The 9,993-nt window shown below is 59.6% G+C and overlaps 2 protein-coding genes across 2 annotated transcripts; one reads left to right on the top strand and one right to left on the bottom strand.

The window, feature by feature from the left end:
- Positions 1-2,615: 2,615 nt before the first annotated feature.
- On the top strand, positions 2,616-4,338 carry LOC101025297 (steroid 21-hydroxylase). Its single transcript, XM_031662736.1, has 7 exons — positions 2,616-2,825; positions 2,925-3,016; positions 3,294-3,450; positions 3,558-3,660; positions 3,748-3,791; positions 3,825-3,972; positions 4,101-4,338. Exons 1-7 carry the CDS (start codon positions 2,626-2,628, stop codon positions 4,320-4,322), a joined length of 966 nt encoding a protein of 321 aa, XP_031518596.1. The 5' UTR covers positions 2,616-2,625; the 3' UTR covers positions 4,323-4,338.
- Positions 4,339-6,180: 1,842 nt separating this feature from the next.
- Positions 6,181-9,536, bottom strand: TNXB (tenascin XB). The gene is given in 10 exon segments (XM_031662732.1): positions 6,181-6,369; positions 6,372-6,505; positions 6,600-6,713; positions 7,127-7,240; positions 7,493-7,596; positions 7,598-7,826; positions 8,111-8,219; positions 8,222-8,229; positions 8,654-8,712; positions 9,517-9,536. Coding segments are annotated over 10 exon segments (1,080 nt in total).
- Between the last annotated feature and the right edge of the window lie 457 nt (positions 9,537-9,993).

The following is a 9,993-nucleotide window of genomic DNA, read 5'->3' as shown; positions in this document are numbered from 1 at the left end:
TCAGCTTACGAAGAAGATGACGGCATTAAGAGATTAAAGTAAAGACAGGCATAGGAAGTCACAAGAGTATTGACTGGGGAAGTGATAAGTGTCCATGAAATCTTCACAATTTATGTTTAGAGACTGCAGTAAAGACAGGCGTAAGAAATTATAAAAGTATTAATTTGGGGAACTAATAAATGTCCATGAAATCTTCACAATTTATGTTCTTCTGCCGTGGCTTCAGCTGGTCCCTCTGTTCGGGGTCCCTGACTTCCTGCAACAGTTCTTCTGGGGTCCACCCTCCGCACCCTGCCTGCCTAGCTTACCCCCATTTAGTGGCACACTTGGGGTCTTCAGAGATGGCTCCGAAATGTGTCCAAAGAAGATTGCTGAGTCCGTTTCTGTAGAGGTCACAACAGTTCAGCAGCCTGCCATCCAGTCATTCAACAGAAATTTGGGAAACTTTCACTTCACGCCCTGTGCCAGGTGCCACAGAGACAGCTACTTACTCACTGCAGGGCTCATCGCTGGGGAGACAGATAAGCGGACGGGCAGTCCCCAACCTCTGTGAAAGATGTGATGTCAGGGAGCAGTGCGGGCCTGTGCGGCATCTAACCAAGTCAGGGGCATTGCCGGGCAGGGACAGGGAAGGCTTCCTGGAGCAGGTGGCCTCCAAGTGGGGCTCTGAAGACTGAGAAGGAGCCAGGCAAAGAGCAGGGGTAGGTGAGGGCATCTGGCGCAGAAGGAGAATATACAAAGGCCCGGAGGCCGGGGACAGGACAGGGTACCTTTGGGGACATTGCATGTAACTGACCACATTTGGAGTTTGGATTTGAAAGTGGTGGAAGAGATGGAGATGGTGAGACAAGTAGTAAGCACGCCAGCCTTCCAGGTGAGCTCCTTTCCGATGAGCGCTCTCTTATCCCATGGAACGTTGAGAAGTCTGGACCTTTCCCACTGTGGCAGAGGTTTCCTGAGGCTCTTGCATACGTGGCCTATGGTTGACCATTGAATCTTTCTCCCAATAGCTGGTCAGCATGGTGGTGGCACAAGCCCATTTTCCAGAGCCAGGGATTCAGTTGCAGCAAGACATGGCCCTGTCTGGGAGGTCAACATGAAGAAGGCAGTGGCTGTCATTGTCCAATCCCAGAAATCCCAATCCTGTTTCCCGTCTCCGTCCTGATCGTGGATTCAGCAGCAGTGAGCTCACCAATGTAGTGGGTGGCACAGCCAGGATCTTGACTCTGGCTCTGCAGCAGCACAGTCTGGAAAATCTCTGAGGGGAGAGAGATCCCCACTGTTCCCTGGGTCTGGCTACAGAGCCAGAAATGGGGGGAAGGCATGGGCCTGGGTCGCCTCTGACTGCTCACGTACCATCCAGGAGGCCCTGGCCTCTCACTGAACCCTGCCACTCCTCTTTGGCATGGCCTCTTCCCAAACCCCCAAACTGCCTCCTTACCCACAAAAGTGGTCTCTGAGTGTCACAGTTCAGTGTGACCCCCACCCCTTATGGCTGCAGTTCCCCAAATAGGGCTGGACCCCTGATCCTGATCCAGCTGTGGCTATCCAGCCCCTTCCTGGGGACTTTGGACTTTGAGGGGGGCATGCCCAGGTGTGCTGGGAATCCACACTCTCCCTGGCTGGACCTAGAACCTGTGGACTCTAGTCCCGAGGGCAGTCGTGTTCTGCCTGTGCCTGGAAACACAAGAAACTTGACTGCAGAGAGAAGAAAGAGGAGAGAGAAACAGCGCGAGGAAACTGCCCGTCTCCGGGGCTTTTTCTGTTCCTTGGCTTTCTAAGGCCAGTGGAGTCCCCTCCCCTGCTTTCTTATTCCCGAGTTCTGTGAAATTCCCCAATCCTTACTTTTGATCTCAAACCAGCTCAAGGTGGTCTGTTCTCCTTTCAACCAAAGAAAGGTGCTCCTGGTGGCTAAAGGTACATATTCTACAGCTAGATTTCCAGGCCGGAATCCTGCCCTCCACAACATGCGAACGACACCCGTGTTGCATATAGAGCGTGTCTGTGAAGAATTGAGTTAGTGCCCGCAAAGTGCTTAGAACAGTGTCTGGTACAGAAAATTCCCCGCAGCCGGAAACCACCCTCCTTCTGTCTCTGCCTTTGAGTGAAAGCGAGGCACCCACAGCAATCACACCGTACACCTGAAACGCCCCAAACCTCTTAGCGTAGACTCTCCATCTGTGGTTAAAACCTCAACAAAACACCCACACAAATCAAGCATTTCGCTTCTGAAGGCATATGGTGGATCAGCATTTTCTCGCTGACATCACGCGCCAGTGAACCGTCTATGGTGGGGCGGCAGAGGGAGAGGGCCCAGGTGGGGGCGGACACCGTTGCCTGCACAGTTGATGTGGAGCCAGAAAGCTGACTCTGGCTGCAGGAAAAAGGTCAGGGTTGCATTTCCCTTCCTTGCTTCTTGATGGATGATCCGTTTTTTGAAATACGGATGTCCCAAGGCCAATGAGACTGGTGCCATTCCAGTAAAGGGCCACTCTGTGGGCGGGACGGTGGGAAGGGACCCGGTGGGGTCAAGGGAGGCCCCAAAACAGCCTACACAGCAGGAGGGATGGCCGGGGCTCTAGAGCCGTGGGGTGCGGCTCCCTCACCTGGACGGGCGCCTCGGCCATGCTGTTCCTGGGGCTGCTGCTGCTGCTGCCCCTGCTGGCTGGCGCCCGCCTGCTGTGGAACTGCTGGAAGCTCAGGAGCCTCCACCTCCCGCCTCTTGTCCCGGGCTTCCTGCACTTGCTGCAACCCGACCTCCCCATCTATCTGCTTGGCCTGACTCAGAAATTTGGGCCCATCTATAGGCTCCACCTTTTGGCTAAAATGAGAGCTCATACCTCGGGCCTGGCTCCTCACCATAGGAGGGCGGAGGGGGCGGAGAGGATCCTCTCCCTCCACTGACGCTGCTTTGGCTGTCCCCCAGATGTGGTGGTGCTGAACTCCAAGAGGACCATTGAGGAAGCCATGGTCAAAAAGTGGGCAGACTTTGCTGGCAGACCTGAGCCACTTACCTGTAAGGGCTGGGGGAATTTTTCTTTCTTAATTTTTTTTTTTAGAAATGGGGTCTTGCTATGTTGCCCAGGCTGGTCTTGAATTCCTGGTCTCAAGTGATCCTCCTACCTCAGCCTCAAGTGGGAGTCACCTTTGGGGGCTCCCCCAATCCAGGTCCCTGGAGGCTGTTGGGGGGCATATCTTGGGGGGAGGAAGCAGGGGTTGGGGAGGCAGAAGAAGGTCAGGCCCTTGGCCTCCTCGGCCAGTTCCCACCCTCCAGCCCCCAACTCCTCCTGCAGACAAGCTGGTGTCTAAGAACTACCCGGATCTGTCCTTGGGAGACTACTCTCTGCTCTGGAAAGCCCACAAGAAGCTCACCCGCTCAGCCTTGCTGCTGGGCATGCGTGACTCCATGGAGCCCGTGATGGAGCAGCTGACCCAGGAGTTCTTATGCAGGTAAGCAATTGGCCCCGAGCACCTCAGGCCAACCTCGGGCCTCAAAGTAGTTCCTGCCTCTGCCTCAGCACCGCCTGCTGGAGTTCCCTGCTCCTTCCTCCATACAGCTACATGAGAGCCCAGGCCGGCACCCCTGTGGCCATTGAGGAGGAATTCTCTCTCCTCACCTGCAGCATCATCTGTCACCTCACCTTTGGAGACAAGATCAAGGTGCCTCACAGCCCCTCCGGCCACCCCCAGCCCCTCCCTGAGCCTCTCCTTGTCCTGAACTGAAAGCACGCCCTCCTTTTCTGGCAGGAGGACAACTTAGTGCCTGCCTATTACAAATGTATCCAGGCCCAGCAGGTGACTCCTGAGGGTTGGGGATGAGTGAGGAAAGCCTGGTCCCAGCGAGGTCCTGGCCAACCGCTAACTCCAGCCCCCTTCAGCATCTCCGGCTATGACATCCCTGAGGGCACAGTCATCATCCTGAACCTCCAAGGCGCCCACCTGGATGAGATGGTCTGGGAGAGGCCACATGGAGTTCTGCCCAGGGGCCTAGGGGCCTGCCAGAATGGTGGCGCGGAGGCTGTCCCCAGCCGCCAGAACGCCTCCCCACTCCAAGTCCACCCGCCTTGCAGATCGCCTGAGCCAGGTGGCAAGAACTCCAGAGCTGGCCTCTCAGCTGTGCCAGTGCCCACAGCCCCTCATGCCTGGAGCTCTTCGTGGTGCTGACCCAACTGCTGCAGGCCTTCACGCTGCTGCCCCCAGGGGACGCCCTGCCCTCCCTGCAGCCCCTGCCCCACTGCAGTGTCATCCCCAAGATGCAGCCTTTCCAAGTGCGGCTGCAGCCCCGGGGGTTGGGGGCCCACAGCCTGGGCCAGAGCCAGTGATTTGAGCAGGATCTGATGCCAGCCGTGATGCCCTGCTCTCCTTTATTGTTCCCAGACGAACCCTCCCCCCACTGTAAACAGGCGTGCTAAGACCTGGCAGAGAAGGCTTCCTCCAGCGGCCGGGTGGGTGAAGGCCCCTGGCTCTCTCTCGGGCTGCACCCCTCAGTGTCTGCACGGAAGTCGCTACTAGTGTGCTGGTAGAGGGTAGCAGCTCAGCCTCCCGCTGGGGAGCTGGGGAGTTTCTGGTTCCTAGCCACATTCGCGAAGGCACCGAGAACTCAAAGCCCTTCCAGTGGTGCCCAGCCTACCCCTGGGAGGCTTTTCTGTCAAGAGAGTCAAAGCCGGATGTCCCATCTGCTCCTCCCGTTTGCCTTAAGGAGGTGGCTCCGAGCACTCAACCAACCTCCCCACACAGCTCCCCTCCCAGACCTCCACCACAGAGGGACTCCAGGCCAACCCCTGAGCCGGCCCTTTCCCACCCACAAATCACCTCCAGCTCCCCCCAGAGGCTGGCACGATTGTTCCGTTTCACCCAGCCAGTCCCTCGTCTGCTTTTCAAGGCACTGCGGGCTGAAACTCCAGGCAGGCCGTAGCCCCAGCCACTCCTGCCTCTGTGCCCCTCCACACCCTCACCTGAGTCCATCGTGGCCCCCAGAGAGCCTGCTGAGGTTGGGCGAGTGGCAGTTCCTGTACCCACTCCAGGGCCCCGGTAGTGAGACGCAGCGCAGGGAGGCATGAGCAAGTTGTTAGTCCCCATCACGGCAGAGAAGCACACGCTGTGGTAGCTCATGGAGTCCCCTGGGCAGGGTGGAGGAAGGAGCCATGAGGACCTCCCCTCCCAGCCTCACCCTCCCAGCCTCAAAGAGGCCTGTGCCCTGGCCTCAGTGTGCCGGTAGCCTCCAGGTGGAGCGGCAGTGCACCACAGCCGGTGAGGCTCACGCTGAAGTGAGTCGCATCGGCTGCAACACAGCCTCTGCCCCTCAGCCCCAGGTCCACGCACATGGGAGTAGCGCCTGCCCGCCTCGCGCCAGGCTGTGCGGTGACCTCAAGGCTCGGGGCATGACTCATCAGGGTCCCGGGTGCCCACAGCCCTCATCCCCATCTCAGGAAGTTCCCTCAGTCCCTGTGAGGTGCACTGACCCAGCCAGAACTCCCCAGATACCTCAAACCCATGGCACAGTCCCCCCAGTCCCTCCAGAAGTTGTCTGTCCATCCATGGGCGCCAAACACCTGGAAGCGCGGGGTAATCACTGTAGCTCGGCCTGGGCACAGAGCTCCCCTGCCCCAGACAGACCCTGGGGGTTTCCCAATGCCTTCCTGACTCAGCCAGCCCCTGGGCCAGCTCCCATGTCACAAAACACGTTCAGGGCCGCCAAGCAAGGCTGCTGGTGGGAAGATGGGTGCGGTCCTGGAGGCACTGCCTGCTCTGCACCGCAGTCCCTGGGGGAAGTGACCGCAGAGCCCACCTGGGAGAGGCAGCAGGGGCCAGTAATTTTCCCATGGGCTCTGGACTGTGGCTTGCTCACCTGCAGCCCGCCCCTCGGCCCTGGCACCCAGGTACCGTGGTGAGAGGTGGACACAGCGTGGTGGCTCTCACCCCAGGCCATGGCCTGGAGCCGCATTGTAGGGGTGAGGAAAAAGAGCCTGAGCTGGTGAGATGTGACCCTCCGGCAGTGACCCGGTGGACAGACAGCAAAGTCAGAGAGGGAGTGTGGAAACCTCAGGAGGGCCAGAGGCAGCACCTCCAGCCTCCCAGGGAGGGGAGCCGGGGTCGGGGTGGGGGCCGGGGCACCTGGGTCTGGCCACCAGGGGTGTCGAAGCTGAGCAGGTGCAGCTTGTGTGGGCTGGACTTAGCCAGTCAGCAGTAGGGCTGTGCGGGGGTCACTTGCTCTAAGTCCTGGAGGGGCCCTAGCCCTAGTGAGGGAAGAGGAGATGGGGATGAGGCCCATCCTGGCTCCCTCTGCCTCCTCTCCCCCGTCCCACACGCCCCACAGACCCTACCTGTGGTGAAGGTGATGCTGGCTGGGGAAGTGAGGTTGGGGCCCTCGTGAGGCCGCTGCGACAGTGGCGTGTGAAGGTGTGCAGGACGAGGTCATGCAGGGGGTAGTCCACCGCGCTGCCTGGGGCCTCGGCCTGCAGAGGCGGGGCTGGGAGTGCGAAGAGGGGCGTCAACGCCTCCATCCCTTTGGCCAGAGTCCAGCCCCCTGCAATTCCCCACCCGCACAAAGTCCCTCCTGTGAGGCCTCAGCCCTGCTCACCCCCAGGGCTGCACCTGACGCCAGGTGTCCACGGGATTCTGGGGGGGCTTCCAGTGCAGCACGGCGAACCCCTCGGTCAAGTTCAGTGCACGCAACTGGGTGGGGCCGTCAGGAACTGGGGGAAGGGGAGGGGCTCAGAGGGGTCCCCGCTGGTCTCTCTAGTCCCTGCCTCCCCAGACTCCACCGGCCTCCTGTCCCCAATCGGAGCCTCCACCACCTCCCTTTCACCCTCCTCCTTCTCTCTCAACTCCCACCCACGCCATTTCCTTGGCTCCCGCCTCTTGCCCCAGGTCCCAGTCCATCTCACCTGCAGAGGCCTCACTCCTCCCTCAAAAGCCTCGGACGGAGACCACGGGTCACCTCAGAAGCCCCTGACTCCAGCCCCTGAGTTTCTGGGTCCTGGGTTCAGCCGCCCACCTGCACGCCCATGCCCTGAAAACATTGGGGATCGAGGGTTACCCAGGGAACCCCAGGACGGCTGGAGGGTGGGCAGAGTGCGGGTGGGAGGGGAAACGCAAGGCAATGAGCCCACAGCAAAGGCACCACCTCCGTCCGCCAGCTGGTAGGAGACTTTGAAGCTGTCCGCCCGGGACGGTGGGGGCATCCAGTTGACCTTGGCTGAGGTCTCCCTGATTTCACTGAATTGGAGGTCACGGGGCTCTCCAGAACTGCAGAGGGGGCAAGGAACAATGATGCAGGCAGGGGCAGGGAGGCTCCTCCCACGAGTCCCACCCCTCGCCTCTGCTCCAGCACAGGCTCAGCACCCCTTTTCCTCTAGTCCCCGGAATGGAAGTCGCTCTGCAGATTCCTCCAGGCCCACCACCAACTCGCCCACCCCACTGCTGGCTGAGCACCAGGTCCCTCCGCTAGTACAAAAGCATCCCACTCAGGGCAGAGTGCACAGGATCCTACCTGGGCTGAGGTGCGGTGCAGTGCCCTGGATGCTATCGGCCTTGTGGGGTCCTCGCAGCCCGTACAGTGTCAGGCTGTACAGCGTCCCCGACGCAGGGTCCCGGCATCGCTGAGTGCCACGCCCCGGCACCACACAGTTTCAAGGCTGCAGCAGAGACGGGATGCGGCTCCAGAGTGCTTGGTGATGGAACCCCAAAGCGGAGCAGGAAGGAGTCGAAGGCCCCAGGTGGGGCCTCCCAGTTGAGCCTCAGTGAACTGGTGGTCACATCAGTCACAGACAGCTGGGACAGGCGGGGTCCTGGCTCCCCTGAGGTCTGACCAGCAGGGGCCGGCCCTGCATGGAGTGGGTGGGAGAGAAGGGATTGGAGACAGAAGCACACCAGCTTGGTGACCCAGAGCACATTCCTTCCACCCTGCTCCCTGCCCCTGTTTCTCTATCATAACCAGGGACTTGCAGCACAGGGGGCCCTATGAGGCAGAGCTGTGCCACACTCAAGGCCCAGCCCAAATTGGCCCTCTCTCCCTGTACCCATTTTCACGCCTTTCCCCACTCACCACTCTGAGCCCCCTTTCCCCCTTCCGAGTCCCAGACTAGAGGTCAGAGATGCCTGGTGGTACCTGTGGTGCCCTCAGCTGAGAGGGGCCCCAGGCCCTTCCCTTCATGGAGGCCATAGAGGAGGAACCTGTAGGGGGTGCTGGGCTCCAGGCCTGAGATGAGGATCTTGCTCCTTGGTCACCTCACCCAGCAAGGCCTGGCTGCCCGCTCGTGGTCCTCTGGCTACTCACCTGGTCATGAACTGGGCCTCAGCCAATGCACCCACGAGAAGTGGCTGAAGCCCCGGGCCAAAGTCAAGCACCCTGGCCTCCTCCCCAGGAGGTCGGGCCCTGGGGCTAACTCTGGGGCTGGGAGGCCCTCCTTTCTAGCTGGGTGAAAGCCCAGGGCAGAATCTGAGTGAGGGGTGCTGTGGGGCCTCCGTTTTTATCTTTCAGGCTTGGCCCCAAGGTGGGTGTTTACAGGTCCAGGCCCAGTCAGACCATGAAGTCGCTGTGGCTCAGGACTCCCAAGTAGCTCCCCGGGACTGTCGGAGTCAAGTGCTCGGCTTCCTCTTCCACACCTCTAGTAGTCCCAATGAGCCCACTCTTGAGCTAATACAGGCTCACCTGCACCCACTGACACATTCACTGAGCTTGGGGAGTGTGGTGCTCCCTTCTGAGAGAAGCTGAGGGTGGAACTGGCTGGTAAAGGTGACTGGCAAATCCCACCAGCCGTGCCTTGGTCAGGCCTGAGGTGGGCATCAGTGAGCACTGGAAGCGGAGCCTGTAGCACAAATGCAGCCACTTCTGTTGGTTTCTGTGTCCCCGCTCATTTTGTTTTCCAGTGATTTTCCTCTTAAGAAAATGCTCCTAGTGGCTGGGCGCGGTGGCTCAAGCCTGTAATCTCAGCACTTTGGGAGGCCGAGACGGGCAGATTACGAGGTCAGGAGATCGAGACCATCCTGGCTAACACGGTGAAACCCTGTCTCTACTAAAAAAATATACAAAAAAATTAGCCGGGCGAGGTGGCGGGCGCCTGTAGTCCCGGCTACTCGGGAGGCTGAGGCAGGAGAATGGCGTGAACCCGGGAGACGGAGCTTGCAGTGAGCTGAGATCCGGCCACTGCACTCCAACCTGGGCGACAGAGCGAGACTCCGTCTCAAAAAAAAAAAAAAAAAAAAGAAAATGCTCCTGACTCATCCATGGCAGGGAGGTTTGCCGCTCTCTGGACAAGGCCACCTTCAGGGAGGCGACAGCTGCCCCAGTGAGTAATGAGGAGCAGCAGCAGTGATGGGCAGAGATGGGCAGTGATGGGCAGAGATGGGCAGTGATGGGCAGAGATGGGGCTGGGAGATGAGGGAGCCCCTGCCAGGGCCTTTCCCTCCCACCTGGCCTGGCTCCTGCTCTGGACTCCTTGATGGATGTTGAAGCCCACAAGGCTGCAGACTCCTCCTCCTTCCTGGGGACAGGCCAGGGTGCCCCACTCCCACCTGCCCACTCCTGCAGTCATCTTTGTCTTCGGACCAAATACACGGGTACTTTGTTAAAGGTATCCCATCTGCAGCTCAGGCCTGCAGCCCCTTACCTTTTGGTGGTTCCTCAGGCTTCTACACCTTATTCACCTTTCCCTTCTCCTATGCCACTTCTCCTCCAGGGCGCCAGGCTGTCCTTGGCATGGTCCGGAAGTCCAAGTATCGGGAGCTGCTCCTATCAGAGCTCCTGGGCCGGCGGGCTCCTGCCGTTGTACGGCTTGGTCTCACCTACCATGTGCACGACCTCATTGGGGCCCAGCTAGTGGACTGGTGAGTCTTGCCCTGGCCTCTGGCAGGTGATGGAGCAATGACCCAAGGTCGGATTTCCTCCCAGCTCATTCTTAGTTCCCTAGTGAAGGCCAGTGGATCTCATTCTTCTCTGGAACCCGGGAACACCCCTTCCCAAGTTATAAGCTCTCCTCACAACTTGAGCCT

Source organism: Papio anubis, unplaced genomic scaffold (genome assembly GCF_008728515.1).
Source record: "Papio anubis isolate 15944 unplaced genomic scaffold, Panubis1.0 scaffold923, whole genome shotgun sequence".
Lineage (NCBI taxonomy): Eukaryota > Metazoa > Chordata > Mammalia > Primates > Cercopithecidae > Papio > Papio anubis.
The sequence above is the reverse complement of the archived record's forward strand: the minus strand, read 5'-3'. Positions and strand labels throughout refer to the sequence as shown.